At 43.1% G+C, this 16,024-nt stretch overlaps 1 protein-coding gene across 5 annotated transcripts in view; it reads left to right on the top strand.

Moving 5' to 3' along the window:
- Positions 1-16,024, top strand: part of LOC110865968 — a 55,415-nt gene that overhangs the window by 23,856 nt on the left and 15,535 nt on the right. For 4 of the 5 annotated variants that reach the window (XM_035990162.1, XM_035990161.1, XM_035990165.1 and 1 more), the window contains 2 exons: positions 13,679-13,705; positions 13,815-13,841. The exons of the other annotated variant lie outside the window; for it this stretch is intronic. In XM_035990162.1, coding sequence (XP_035846055.1) covers positions 13,679-13,705; positions 13,815-13,841 — 54 coding nt within the window. The remainder of the gene's footprint in view (positions 1-13,678; positions 13,706-13,814; positions 13,842-16,024) is intronic. 5 annotated transcript variants of the gene reach the window in all.

The following is a 16,024-nucleotide window of genomic DNA, read 5'->3' as shown; positions in this document are numbered from 1 at the left end:
TGTTTTTTTGGCCAGAAGTGCTTCTGGCCACTTATGTCTGCGTCGCGCAGACGCGCGCAGACGTTTGATGTCTGCAGCTTGTTTGTTTTCTTGAAGAGCTTCTCACCAAAAAGCTCTTCCCCACCTCTTCCCCACACAGACTTCTCCTTATGTCTTCCAACCACTTCTCCCTCTCTCCCTCTTCAAAACACCTGCTCCAAAAACCCTAGCTCCACCTCCACTCCGCCACCACCTCCGCCACCACCTCCACCTGCCACCACATCTCCGCCACCACCTCCACCTCCGACACCACCTCCACTCCGACTGAACCGAAACACCACCACCGTAACACCTGCAACGTTAACCAACTCGCCGAAGAAACAACGATCTACAAGGATCTAAAAGAATCTGAGAAGGAGAAGGGACCAAGGGCTTACCGGAGTTTGTCGGAGGTGAAACACCAAGACGTCGGAGAGGTTCGCGGTGGCCGGACGTCACCGCCGCTGCTGTTATGACACCGCCCCACGGAGAGGTGGTCGGTCGTTCCTTCTCTCCACCGCTACTGTTCTGCCACCGCTGCTGTTATGCCACCGCCGCTGCCGGAGACATGACCGGAGCCGACCGGAGTTTGTGTGAAGGCAGAAAAGGCAGAGAGAAGGCAGATGGTGGTGGTGGTAGATGAAGGTAGAGAGAGAGAGGTGTTTGTGTGATAAATTAGAAGAGAAGAGGTTTTTATTGTAGAAAAACAAACACCCTTCTCCTTGCAGACTGCAAACCTTTGGTCCACCTCTTCTCCTGCAGATGCCTGCAGATGTGGTCCGCAGACTGCAGACCTTTTGCCTCTTCAAAAACAAACACCACCTTAGTTTGTTATGTTTTATAGCAGCCCATTATCTCTATATAAATTATAACTATATGAAAATGAATAGTGTATTTTTTGTTATTTAGTCTATCTCATCATTTAATATAAAATTTTTCATTTACTTTAACCAAATTACTTTTCTACCCCTAAATAGTTTTTTTAGAGAAAAATGCCCGGATAGTCCCTGTGGTTTCGTCTTTTTTTACCTATAGTCCCCAACTTTCTAAAACTACCTGAATAGTCTTCAAGTTTTCATTTTTTGTTCCCGGATAGTCCCTAACGTGGATGGGGGTTACTTTTCTCATTTAAGTAAGTTGATGTAAAATGACTATAATACCCTTAAGTAAAACAAAATGAATTAATTATATATTTTTTTTCTTAAAATATAAAAACCAAACATCCCTAATTCCCTACCACATTCATTCTTCATCATCAGTTCATCACCTTCAGACCCTTTTCTCTCTCTCTAAACCACCATCTCCTTCATCTCCACCACCACTCGGAGGAGATGATGGCCGGCGAAGCAGGTGGTTCGGGTTGGATGACCGGCGACAGAGATGTGGTGAGTGGTTGAAGACGGCCGGCGGTTGAAGTGTGAAGAGGATGGAGGTGGGCAGCGACTGATGTGTGGAAGGCCGGTTCAGGTTGGAGGCGGAGATGGAGGTGATGAGTCCGGCAGTTCCGGTGCGGATGAGGGTTGAAGACGATAACCGGCGGTAGTTTGGAGTGGTAAAGGGGGTGCGCGACCGGAGACGGGGTGAGGAGTGGTGGTGGTTTAATCGGCGATGGAGAAGGGGAATTGTAGAGTGCAGTCTGGTAGATGTTTGGGGATTCATGATGATGAAGATGATGTACAGTACGATGGGTGATGTTAGGGTTAAAGGGAGGGATAAAAGGGATTTTTTATTTTGTTGTATCTGTTTCCTTATGGTTATTATTATTATTAACATTAACATCAGCTTTAAACATCTCTCCAAGGTTTTGTTCATAGAATGTTCACCCGGCGGTAGTTAATGATTTTATTTAATTTTGTGAGTTTAATTTTGGGGTATAAATCATAGCTATGAAGTTGATGATTTTATTTAATTTTGTGGTTTGGTATTGACACACAGAAACCATATTAAAAAAAAAAAAAGAAGCAAACAACTTTTGAGAGTGAGAGGTTAATTTCTGCATTTGATTTGGTGGAGAGTGACTGTGGCGGTGATGGTGGAGGGTGGAGGAGGGTGATGGTGGGTGGAGGTTGAAGATGAAGTGTGGTGGTGGGGTTTTATAAATAAAAATGAAGAAGATGCCCGGATAGTCCCTGTGTTTGGCCTTTTAAGGAAAGGGTATTTTTGTCATTTCACACCCTCTTAACAGAGAAAACAAACTAAAGTTAGACGCAGGGACTATCCGGGAACAAAAAAATGAAAACTTGGGGACTATTCAGGTAGTTTTAGAAAGTTGGGGACTATAGGTGAAAAAAGGCGAAACCACAGGGACTATCCGGGCATTTTTCTCGTTTTTTAAGAACACGTTAATACCGTTTCAGACATATTTTTTAACTTTTCTTTTTATTTGCTATAACGAGTGTGGTGAATGTTTTTTAAGTTTGGTATTTTTAACGAATGCGCCGATATTCTTTTGAACATATTTTTTAACTTTTCTTTTTCTTTGCTATAACGAGCGCATCGAAACCGACCGAGTTTCTATCGTTTTCTTTTTCGTTCACCTTTTTATCCTTTGTTATTTAATAGATTGTTTACCCTTTCTTATTATTTTTATGTTCAGAGCCGAGTTACGACGCAAAGAGCATAACCCATTCAGATTTCATTTTACTTAATTTAACAAATTTATTTATGGGTTGTCATGGTGGGACACCTTCCCGGCTAACACCAAAAAGCTGCACATTATAGCAGCAAACAACATATAAAATCAGACTGTTGTCCAGGTCAAACATCGTCCTATTTGACCTGGTCAACTTACATCAAAAGTCAATTATACAAAACAAAAGATGGTTAACATACTACAAATACAAAATACAAGTTACAGACACAAAAACGTGCCCCAACATCTATTTTTTCTTTATATTGTAGAGAAAGTTGGGTTTAGATAATGGGTTGGAATGCTCTAAGAAGTTTTTAAAAAAGTGAACAAAATTCAAATATTGTTAGCTAAATTATTGAGAGAGAAAGAGATATGTATTTTAGTTATTTCTCGAGAATGGGTTGTGAATGCTCTAAAAAAGTGAACAAGAGAGAGAGAGAGGTAGTTCCTCATTTGCTACCTTTTGTTGCCGTGTATAATTTGTCATACGCTCTTCTAAAGTTTTATTTGGTGGTCTAACAATTTTAGGAGGCGTGTGAAATAGAAGTTACTTCGTATTTGTTCTAAACTGTGAGCATGATTGATGTCATACGCTCTTCTAAAGTTTTATTTAGACAATTTTAGGAGGCATGTGAAATACAAGTTATTTCGTATTGTTCTAAACTGTGCTTCCTTTGTGCTTAATCATGGTAAGTTAACCAGATCAAACTCATCCGTTTCTTTCAAAATTTTTGTTGATGCAACAAACACGGGACCAAGGGTGGTAGCTGGACTGGTCAGGCAAAAGGGCTGAAAGGTTTGATTTTGCCTAACGCAGGTCGCGGGGTCCCTCCACGTTTGCAAAACGTGGAAGGAGGTTCACTAGTATATTTGAGTTATTTGCTTTGAAGTTCTTTCTCCAAGATTGGCTCGGATCAAGAAAAGAAAGCAAATAGAATGAATGAGATGATTCTGATGAAGAGTTATTTGGAAGTGACAAGAACTCTTCAAATGACAAGAGATTAAGGAATCTCTCTGCTTTTCGGAATGTCCCTGAAGTGTTATTGAGCTGTCTTCTTATAGTGGAAGACACTTCTCGAAATGGTATGGACTATACTAGTGAGACCTGTTTGCTTATGGAGGGTTTCCCCTTTTGGGGTTCGAGGCTTTGGACCCCTGGTTAATAGGGTGTGCCTGTACAGACCTGCTCTGACTTTGTGAGTTGGTGAGCGTGAGTTGGTGAGATGAGTTGGTGGACATGACTAGTTACTGTTCCTCGATTCACTCATTATGCAGCTTTTCATCCGATGAACCTTTCAACCTTTTAAGCTCTTTGCATATTAATGGTTTTATTTGTCTTTGGGCTACCCCCGTCGTCAGCCCCCCAAGTCAGAGGTTTTTGGGGTATTAGGCTCAAAGACTTCTGACTTTTATGCATGTCTTTTAAAGGCTTCAAGGGTTCGTTGTTTGGAGGCTTGAAGGGTTTGAGGCGGTTACTTTTTTGAATTTTGAAATTTAATCGATTTGACAGTTGATTGGACATGTGTCAGGCGGCGGATTGGCAGAGATTTTTATTTTTATCTTTAATACCCTTACTTTACTCTTATATTCATTTTTACAATTACAAAACCTCATCATTTTCCCTTCAATCATTCACAGATTTTCCTCCCTCAGGTTAGTTTTCTTCTCCGTTTTCACTTTTACTTTTTTCGATCATGGGTGCCCTTAAGGATTTAGCGAGGTCATTTTCTCGGTTGACACAAGAGGAGGTAGACCTGTTTTGCCTTGAATATGGTATCGATAAACAGTTTAATCCGACCGCCCCTGCTTGCGATGCTTCCGTTGACAAACCGATTCCTGGTTTTATTGCTTTGTATTGTCGGCATTTTGAGTGGTCTAATCTTCGTTACCCTTTTTCGTTTTTTGTTCTAAATTTGCTTGAATATTATCGAGTGTCTTTTGGGCAAGTACATCCGAAAGGAATGGCTAGGGTTTTGCACTTTGAAGTGCTGTGTCGTGCTTTAGGTTATGATCCTTCATTGTTGCTCTTTCGGAGGTTCTTCCGGTTAGCCAAAAATGGTGATTGGTTTACTTTTGAGAACACAAAGGTTGATACTTGTCTTGTTTCATCCATGGTTACAACCCTTGGATCATGGAAGAATACGTTTTTCTGGGTTTCTGAATCCATTATTCCTTTCAAAATGGTGTGGAGGCATCCGGATGCTGTTCTCAACGATCCGGAGCCTTCCGAGTCTGATTTGAATGATGCCTTTCTTTCAGCCATTCGGGGGTGCCCTTCGAGGGTTCGCCCTTTTCCCGAACATTTGTTAGTGCTTTTAGGGGTTAGTAATATTTGGGCAAAAGTTGATCGGGATCCGGTGTTGATGAGAAATGGCCTTGGTATGCATTTTTTCCCTTATACCTTTTCATCTTACTTTGTTTGTGACTTATTTTCTTTATTTGTTTTTTTGGCAGTTATGTCTGCTTTGGACTTCATCAAGAGTGACGATACGTCCGATGTGGTTTTTGAAGATGCTCCGACTGTTCCTGGTGAAAATGTTGTTGTGAGGACCTCTGAGCAGAGGTTTGAGGGTTCAGGTTATGTCAGTGTTGCAAATGCGAAGGGTTTTACCAAGTCCAATGTTCCGAAGCCTTCAACTCGCCGGTTATCTCGTCGTTTACTGAAAGCTGTTCCTCAATCCACTTCCACTGAGCCAGTGGATTTGAGTGATGATATCGAGGCTTTTGAGGATCAGGCTGAAGTGGAGGTGGAGAAGGAGAAGGAATTAGTTGTGCGTGGTAAGAAGGTTCGAGGGAAGAAGGGTGTTGCTACCCCTGTTCAAGAATCATCGAGCAGAGACGTTGAAGGGTTGAACCCTGAGGGCACTTATGTGCCTACTTGGTTGGTTAAGAATGATGACACTTTTAAGGATGCTGCTGTTTGTGAAGATGCTCTTAGTCATCTTGCTCCTCCTTCCGTTCGTGAAGCTATTGCTGAGATGGATGATGACACTATGTTATCTCGCATGGTTTTAACTACTTGCAACCTTGCAGCCATGCTTCCCCAAGGGATTACACGCTTTCGCCAAAGGATGCGGGAGTATGAGGATTTTTCTAAAAAGAAAGACAAAATGAAATCCTCCCTTGCATCGATGAAGAAGGAAGTGGCTGGGTTTGCAGAGAAGGAGGCAGCTTGGAAGAAGGAGATTGAGGATCTGAAGAAGATGCATGCCATTGAGATGGGTGACCTGAGGAAAAGTTTTGAAGCAAATTTGTTGAAATTGAAGGCTGACCGAGAGGCCTTATCTGTCCAGCAGAAGGCTTTTCGTGAAGAAAAGGAGGGGTTGAAGGCTTCCGTTGGTCAGGTGACTGCGGATAATCAGTGGTTGATCGAGCATGGGTTTCAGCAGGTTGTGACTTATCTTTTGCACTCTAAGGAATTTAACTCTGCCCTTGGTGATGTTTACACAAAGCTGCTGATCCTGGGGAAGCATCAAGGCCTTACTGCTGGCTATAAACTTCATGAATCTGGGCAACCTTTGGAGAAATCACCCATGTTTCGCCCTGAGGCTTCTGATGTCTTCAAGGCTTCTGTTGAGCAGATGGAGGGGCTAACCTACCCCTTTATTCATGAGGTATCCTCTTGTTTTGGTAAACCTTTGTCTGTTTTACAGGGGTTGAAGCCTGAGGGGTTAAATGAGAAGGTTTGTGCTGAGGTTTTGGGTTCCTTGTCAAAGAAGAGGTCTTACTCCGGGGACAGTGATGATACCCTTTCGAGTCTGCCTGAAACCTCGAAAGATGCTGGTTTGGAAACCTCTGCAGTTGGTGGTGAAGAAGTTGTGAAGGTGAAGAAGACAAAGAAAGCTAAAAAGTCTAAGGGTGAAGGTTCCAAGCCCTCTGATAACTGACATTTATTCGTAGCTTTCTTAGCAAACATTTTATGTTTTGTAATGTTTTGAACAATGTTTAGGTTTTGGGGACCCTTAAGGTTCCCATGGTTGGTTGGTTGGGCCTATATGGCTGTTGAACATTAGTGTTATTTGCAAGTCACTAGGGCTTGCTTTAACTGTCTTATGAAGGTCTTTTATGGCCTTTCTAACTTATGACATGATGTTTGTCGTTGATGTTTTTGTTGGTTCCATTTGCTTGGTTTTGTTTTGTGGGGTTTCAACCCTTCAGGCTTTTTGTACAGTTGCTGGTGGGTTGAAGCCTTTAACCTTTCAAGCTCGGTACCTGTTGGTTGATCTTTGGGTAGCTTCTGATTTGGTTTGTATGTTTGGTTGATAGGCTTGTTTGTTTTTATTTTCTTGCCTTGTCTTTGTTTACTTTGTCTTTATGTTTTTTACACTTTAAAGGGTTCAGTGCTGCAGTCACTTTGCCTTAGTGTTTATCATCAAGACGTAGTATCTATCCTTTTCTTTTATTTCGTTGTGATTTGTTTGGTTTCGTAAGTCTGATTATTGGGTACATTTTTTAGACTTAAGGAACGATTGGTGTAGGCTGTTCAAACCTGTCTATGAGACACTATGGTTTTTCTTTGATAAGTCTCATGGAGTTGTATTGATTTAGGAACTCACCCCTTATATAGGTCCATTCAACCCTTGAACCTATTGAGCGATATGGCCTGGGAGCTCATCCCCTTACATGGCCCTTGCCATGGAGTTTTTTGCTAGGTTCTCAACCTGATATTAGGATAGAAAGACAAGTTTGATAAAGTAACTTCATTCATTCAAGCAACATTTGCTTTTACAAAAGGTTTTTGTTTTGCCACAAACCAAACTTTCTAAACATAGAATTTTCTTAAAGTTTTTCCGTTCCAGTGCCTTGGGAGCCTTTTGCCTTCTAGATCTCCCAGCTTGTAGGATCCACCCTTGTGTGCTTCGAGGATGGTGTATGGCCCCTCCCATTTTGGGCCTAATTTTCCTTGGTTTTCCTTTTTGCTGGCCTCATTGTTTCTGAGGACTAGGTCTCCTGGCTTGAATCGTTCGTTCTTGACCTTTTTGTTGTAATATGCTTCCATCTTTTGCTTGTATTTGGCCTCTTGTATTGTTGCTTGATCCCGGGCCTCTTCTAAGAGTTGTAAGTTCAACATGGTCTCTTGTGTGTTTACCTCGGGATCCATGTTGACAATTCGTTGGGTTACAACTCCTATTTCAGCGGGGATTACGGCTTCGGATCCGAATACCAAGCTATAAGGTGTTTTTCTGTGACTTGCTTTTTCTGTTGTTCTGATTGCCCATAAAACGCTAGGCAATTCTTCCAGCCAATTACTTTCATATCTCCCCAATCTTGTCTTGATGCCTTCCACTATGCTTCTGTTGGTCCTTTCAACCTGACCGTTTGATTGCGGGTAAGCCACTGAGCTGAAGATTTGGTTGATCCTGTACTCTTTGCACCAAAGGCTGAAGGGTTTCTCAGCGAATTGTTTCCCATTATCGGTCACAATTACCCCTGGCAGCCCATAGCGGCATATGATGTTCTCCCATACAAAGTCTATGATTTGCTTTCCTGTGATTCTGGCAAGGGGTTTGACCTCTGGCCATTTGCTGAAGTAATCAATTGCTACCAACAGGAATTTTACTCCCCCTTTGCTTGGAGGGAATGGTCCAACTATGTCCATTCCCCATTTATGGAATGGCCATGCTGAAGTTATGGGGACCAAGTCATGTTTTGGACTTTTTGGTATTGGGGAGTGGATTTGGCAGGCATCGCATTTCTTCAATTGCTCGACGGTATCCCGATGCATTGAAGGCCAGAAGTATCCCAAGTTCATGAGTTTTGCAACCACCGACCTAGCTCCGAAATGAGCTCCACATATTCCTTCATGCACTTCTTTAACCAAATACTTGCTTTGTTCAGGGCCCACACACCTTAGCAATGGTGCAAGGTATCCTTTTTTATAGAGGATTTCTCCTTGCAACACATATTGTCTTGCTTTGATCTTTACCCTTTCAGCTTCTATTTGATCACTTGGTAGTTCGTTGTTTTGAAGGAACTTCTTTATGGGAGTCATCCAATTTGGATCTTCCTCGGTGACCACATCTTGTACTTCCAATTCGTCAATTGAACGAGCCTTCAACACTTCAACCAACACCTTTTTTGTGAGGTGGGCGAATGTGAGGGACGCTAACTTGCTTAAGGCGTCAGCCTTTTTGTTTTGGGATCTTGGAATCTGTTTGATGTTGCATGCCTGGAAGGTGTTCATTAATTCCTTTGATTTTTCTTTGTACCTTCTCATGTTGGGCTCCTTGGCGACATAGCTGTCATTGACTTGGCTTGATACTAGTAGCGAATCAGTGAACACTTCAAGCTTTTTGACTTTCATTTCTTTGGCTAGCCGGAGGCCAGCGATCAGTGCTTCGTATTCAGCCTCGTTATTAGTGGTCTGAAAGTTGAAACGAAGAGCATATGTGAATTCTAGCCCCTCAGGGTTGATTAGGATTACACCAGCTCCTGACCCTTCAACGCTTGAAGCCCCGTCGGTGAACAGTTTCCAGGCTTCAGGGTTGGAGGGTTCAGTGGTTGTGGTGTTTACTTCTTCAGTCTTTTGGCTTGGGACTTCTACTAGGAAGTCAGCCAAAACTTGAGCTTTGATTGCTTTTCGTGGGACATAGGTGATGTTATGTTCACCTAGTTCCACTGCCCATTTTGCCAATCTTCCTGAGTTTTCAGGCTTTTCAAGCACGTTCTTGACAGGTTGGTCAGTGACCACTTGTATAGGATGTGCTTGAAAGTATCTTCTAAGCCTTCTGGCTGTTTGGACCAAGGCTAGGGCTAGTTTTTCAAGGGGAGGATATTTGGTTTCAGCTAGTTTTAAAGTTTTGCTGAAAAAATAGACGGGTACCTGAGCCTTGTCCCTTTCAATGGTGAGGACTGCACTGATGGCCTCGTCGGCAACTGAGAGGTACACCGATATGAGCTCCCCGGTTTCAGGTGCTGCAATATCTGGCAGTGAAGCAAGGTGCTGCTTCATTTGATTGAAAGCTTCCTCAGCCTCCTCGGTCCATCTGAAATCTTTCTTATCTGAACAATTCTTGAGCGTTTTGTAGAACGGTAGGGACCTTTCGGCCAGTTTCGAGGTAAAACGCTTCAAGGCTGCAAGCTTCCCATTCAAGCTTTCAACCTCCTTCTTGGTTCTTGGTGGTTTAGCTTCGAGAACAGCTTTCACTTTGTTGGGGTTGGCCTTGATGCTTTGTTTTCCAACAATATGACCCAGGAATTTTCCTTCATCAAATCCGAACGAACATTTTTCCGGGTTAAGCTTCATGTTGATCTTTCTAAGATTCTTGAAGGTTTCTTGGATGTCATCAAGCATCTGGTACTCCGTTTTGCTTTTGATTACCAGGTCATCGACATACGCTTCCATGTTTCTTCCAATTTGGCTTTCGAAGGCTTTATCGACGAGTCGTTGGTAAGTGGCTCCTGCGTTCTTGAGACCAAAAGGCATTTTTTGGTAACAGAAAATGCCCTTGTCTGTGTGGAAAGCCGTTTTTTCTTCATCCTCTTCTTTCATGAGGATCTGGTGATAGCCTTTGTATGCATCAAGGAAGCATTTGAACGGGTATCCCGTGAGGGAATCAACCTTAAGGTCAATTTCTGGGAGCGGGTAGCAATCTTTAGGACAAGCTTTGTTAAGATCCTTGAAATCTATACACATTCTCCAAGAGTTGTCGGGTTTCCGGACCATGACAGGATTAGCAATCCATGATTGATACTTAACCTCTCGGAGGATGCCAGCTGACACAAGCTTTTCAACCTCTTGGCAAGCTGCCAGGCTTCTTTCAGGTGCCAAACTTCTTTTCTTTTGAACCACTGGCTTGACATTCGGTGGTATTCTCAGCTCATGTTCAGCAATGCTTCGAGGGATCCCGGTCATGTCTTCGGGAGACCAGGCGAACACATCGCTGTGGTGTTTTAGCAGCTTTTCAAGGTATGAAAGAGTATCTTGAGAGAGGTTGGGATTGACCCTTATCCGCTGTTCGGGGTACTTAGGGTTGATGACTAACCCCTGCTTGTTTTTCTCGTCATTAGAACTTTCTCCTTCGATCAGGTAAGCTTCCTGAGAGGGTTGAAGGGTTGCAATCCCTCTCTCGGTTGGAAACTTGACAGTGCCATGGCCAACAGACACAGCCATGTAAAATGCACATTGTCCGGGCCTCCCTATGATTACGTCGTAGTTGGAAGGGATGTTGATAACCACGAATGTTAGTGATCGGGTTCTTTCCTTTGATCCCTCTTTAAGACAAACATCAAGGGTTATTTGCCCCAAAGGCTTCAGGGTTATGTCAGCGATACCCTTTATGGAGGTCCCGGAGGGTTGAAGCCTTGAACGCTCCTCATTGCTTAGTTGATTGAAAAATTTCTCGAACATGATTTCAGTGGCTGCTCCCGTGTCTATGTATGCTTTGCATGTTTGTAAGGTACCCACCATGGCTTCAACCACAAGGGGACCAGGGAGCGGGTCCTTCCTTGTTGGGGGGAAGCAAACACACTGAAGTTCCCAATCCTCCAACCGTCGCTTCTTGTAAGGGACCTTTTCGTCAGAACATACCATGTTTACTTCCTTCCCTTTGTTTTCGGCCATCTTGTCTCGAACTCCTTTGACCAAATGGGCAAGTTCCCCTGACTTGACAGCTTCTTCAATTCTCTTTTTCAGCTGGAAGCAATCGTTGGTGTGATGTCCCTTTTCTTCATGGAATTCACAGAACTGAGTGGAGTTCTCGTTTTTCCGACTTTTGGGAAGAGGCCTGGGAGGTCTGAAGTTTTGCTTGACCTCTTCCGTTGCCAGGATTTCTTGAGGGGTTTTGGTGAGAGGAGTGAAACTCATACTCTTATCCCTGCTTGGAGGGTTTCGCCCTTCAACCCTTCGAGGGTCTGAACCCTTTGAGCGTCTGTCGTAAGGATTAAAGTTTCCTCTCTTTCTGGCTGGGCTGCTGCTTCGCCAACCGGAACCCCTTTTCCTTTGTTCCTTGATATCTACAGCTTCTTCTCCTCGGATGTGAGCCTCAGCTCTTTCAAGGGCTTCTTCCAAGGTTTTGGGTAGAGATTTGTTGAAATCTCGTGTGAGATACTTGGAGGTTATGGCGTTCATAAAACCGGCAACCCTCATTTTCTCATCAGCCCCCACGTAGGTTAGCCCTTCTTTCTTGTACCGTTCAATGAATGCTCGTAGGCTTTCATCATCTCGTTGTTTTATTTGGAAGATTACAGTCGCGTCTTTAACGTATCTCCTTTGTTGGGAGAAGTTTGCCAGGAAGCCTCTGCTGAGATCATCAAAGCTTCGAATGCTTTGAGCAGGTAGGTCGTTGAACCAAATTCTAGCGGACCCAATGAGGGTTTGCATGAACATTAGGCAACATTCAACATTCGACCATTTTTCTATTCGAGCAGCACCAGTAAAGATTTGAAGATGATCTTCGGGGTCTTCGGTCCCATCATACGTTTTGATGTGGGCAGGCATTTTGATTTTTGACTGGAAGTCATAATCAGCTATCTGTCTTGAAAAGCATGAAAGGTTGCTTGGCTTGTAAGGTTTAGCCAAGTCCTCTTCAGGTCTCGTGCCTCCGTTGTTATTATTGCCTTGGTTTCCCTGGGTGGCCAGCACTTGATTGATGAAGTGCTGCCAAGGGAAGTGGGCCATCATCTGAGACATCATATTGGGCACGAAATTGAAACCTTGAAGGCTTCCAGGACCAACCGAGCAATTTACCCCAAGAGGGGTGCTGGTAACAGCACTTCGTGCTAAAGGGAGCACGGACAGGGCCTGCTCCCATGTGGTATTCAGAGAAGTGGGACAACTGGTCACCGGGGATTGTAGGAGTTGGTCGAGTGTTAACTCGTGTCCCAGAGGGGTACCACTAACAGTTGGTTGGGAAGAGAGAATGGGATGAACAGTGGGGTTCGTCACAGCGGACAGATAAGGGTGCAGGTTTGAAGGGTTGCTAGGACCGGCTTCACTTCTTGTAACGAAGGGTGGTAGAGGTGGTCCAGGAGATAACGTTGGCTCAGGCTCGTCGTAATCTAGACGAATCCTTACACCCTTTTCCCTTTCTCTGTTCACATGTTGGTTAAGAAGTGATCTCAGCTCAAGGAAGTTATGAGCGACCCCCTCGGGGGTAAGTTCAACGCGTGTCGGAGTGTCAGACACACCAACGTTGGGAGACGGAGCTCCAGATCTGGATGGGGTTGGTGTGTTAAAGGTGAGGAACTCGGGTGTACTCCCCGGAGTTGAAAAAGGCGTTGTTATTGTTGTGTGAGCTTGACCACTTCCCGGGGTAGAGGTGTTAGGGATCTGGTTGACCTCTCCCGGAGATCCACTTTCTGACATAGTGGTTTGGAATGGAAGGAGCTACACGTACCAGGTCTCTTTTGAGGAGAAACAGCGACGTAGCCCCACGGTGGGCGCCAACTTGTTGATGCAACAAACACGGGACCAAGGGTGGTAGCTGGACTGGTCAGGCAAAAGGGCTGAAAGGTTTGATTTTGCCTAACGCAGGTCGCGGGGTCCCTCCACGTTTGCAAAACGTGGAAGGAGGTTCACTAGTATATTTGAGTTATTTGCTTTGAAGTTCTTTCTCCAAGATTGGCTCGGATCAAGAAAAGAAAGCAAATAGAATGAATGAGATGATTCTGATGAAGAGTTATTTGGAAGTGACAAGAACTCTTCAAATGACAAGAGATTAAGGAATCTCTCTGCTTTTCGGAATGTCCCTGAAGTGTTATTGAGCTGTCTTCTTATAGTGGAAGACACTTCTCGAAATGGTATGGACTATACTAGTGAGACCTGTTTGCTTATGGAGGGTTTCCCCTTTTGGGGTTCGAGGCTTTGGACCCCTGGTTAATAGGGTGTGCCTGTACAGACCTGCTCTGACTTTGTGAGTTGGTGAGCGTGAGTTGGTGAGATGAGTTGGTGGACATGACTAGTTACTGTTCCTCGATTCACTCATTATGCAGCTTTTCATCCGATGAACCTTTCAACCTTTTAAGCTCTTTGCATATTAATGGTTTTATTTGTCTTTGGGCTACCCCCGTCGTCAATTTTGATGCTAGGAACATGATGAAGCATTGGGATTGCCGGTAAGTTCAAATCTGATGAATATGGGAAGGTTTCTTTGTATATGTATATGCTAAATGGAAAGGACTAAATTCATACATATCTTTTATTTAAATTTGTATGGTGGCTCAGGAGCTTGTAGAAACATTGGAATTGGAGGTACGCTGAAAATTATTTAAATTTATAATGTTTATTGTTTCAAAATCGTTTTGTTTTGTGGATCTCAACATCCACATAAAACCTGTGTGTGATTTAGGGTATTTCATGAGGCTTGCCAAGTCAACCCATGTTTAGCTGGAGCTCGACTTGATTTGTAAATGATTCGAGCTAAGCTGGCTTACTGGTTTCATGTGGATTTTTATAAGAAAACTTCATGTAACGGGCTTTTTCAACGTTTCTAGACTTAGTATTCGCAACTGAGAAAAAAATGGTATTAAATATTGCACTACGTCAAAAATGGGTTTCGGTCAAAATAAAAAAAAAAATCCTCTGACAATAGGAATTTGGCTACATTATTTTTTGAGCTCAAGTGTCATCAAATGTCAAGTAATCGTAGGTATGATACGGCCATATTAGACTTTTAGTAACCATGACATCTTTAAACTGTGACTTAAGGATACCAACTTTTTTTTTTTTTTTTTTGCTGAAATCAAACATTTTGTCTATTAAGTGTGGCTAAAGGGTAACAACTGTCACTTTCATTTACGTTTTATAAATCTTGCACGGTATGTTCTTTGCCCTAACCTAGTTAATTTTCATGGTTAAATCTACTCATGTTGATCCCAGATGATGACAAATTTGTCGTTTCCATTATATTTACAAAATATTTCAATATAGAATAATAATTAAAAATTAAAAGTCATATATCACATAATGCCACCTCTCTCTCTCTCACACACACACAATTTACGAAATATTTCGGTATAGAAAAAATTAAAGCTATATATCACATAATGCCACCTCTCTCTCTTTATACAATCGTACCCAGTAAATACCACAAATACTAAAGCCGTTGGTAGGGGTTGGGGATGATGAGATGTAAGCACACTTTACCTCGATCCCTAAAGATAGAGAGGCTGCTTACAGAGAGACCTTCGACAACAAATACATATAGTAGAAAAACGAGAAACTAAACAAATCTATAAATAGAGCGCTACTAAATAATAAAAGATGTTGTGGAGAGGTAACATAAAGAAATAGAACAAATATTTCGAATCACAACATACCACTTAAGCATCTATGAAAAAATACAATCAATGCAAAATTCTCCTAGATCACAAAGAAATGTTAAGCATCTACCCATCTACTACTAAAAGTCCTTAACCTTAATCCTACGTCTCCATAAACCCCTATCCTTGACCATGTCCTCAGAGAGGCATAACTCTAGCAAATTTTTCCTAATTCGCTCATCCCAAGTAAACTTGGGCCTACCTTGACTCCTCCTCCCTTCCATAGTTAAGCCTTCTACTGCTCTGACTGGCGCTGTCAATTGCCTCCTCTTCACATGCCCAAACCATCTCAATCTTCCCCCTTTACGTTATCCGAAATAGTAGCTACTCACAACCTTTCCCTAAAATCCTCATTTCTTATCCGGTATAACCTTGTGTGCCCACACATCCACCTTAACATTCTAATTTCTTCTACCTACATCTTGCGCGTTTGTGCTTTCTTAATGGACCAACAGTCTGTCCCATACAACATAGCAGGTCTAATCGCAACACTTGAAAATTTCCCCTTTAAATTAGTAGGGAACGTTTTGTCACACAAAACCCAATGGCTACTCTCCACCTACACCAACTAGTCTGGATGCGATGCACCACATCACTATCTACCTCCCCATCCCTTTGTACAAACAATCCTATATACTTGAATTTAGTAACCTGCAAAACCCCTTAACCGTCAAAAGTAATTTGAGTGTCGTCGCCATCGCTTGCACCACTAAAATAACAATAAAGGTACTCGGTCTTAGAGCGACCAATTCTTAAACCTTTTCCTTCTTAAGCTGCTTGCCACTCCTCTAACCTCGCATTCAGGCTCTGTTTAGTTTCCGCCACTAACACCTCTCTCTTTCTCTCTCTCACACACAAATTCACCCTCTCTCCTCAACTCTCCCTCTCTCTGTAAATTATGGAGGGCCGCCACCATCAGCCACTACCACCAGCCGACATCACGCACCACCACCACCTGCCACTACAGCTTGACACCTCCACCTCAAGGCCACAAAACCACCATCACTAATCGCGTTTGGTAGCGTAGGTCCATCACTAACCGTCGGCAGATGTTAGCCCACCCTCCTCCACTAAACACAAAGTAAGCTCCCCTATCTCTCTCCCCCCTCTTTG

The sequence above is a fragment of the Helianthus annuus genome, chromosome 5 (assembly GCF_002127325.2).
Source record: "Helianthus annuus cultivar XRQ/B chromosome 5, HanXRQr2.0-SUNRISE, whole genome shotgun sequence".
Lineage (NCBI taxonomy): Eukaryota > Viridiplantae > Streptophyta > Magnoliopsida > Asterales > Asteraceae > Helianthus > Helianthus annuus.
This window is presented reverse-complemented; position numbering and strand designations above follow the sequence as displayed.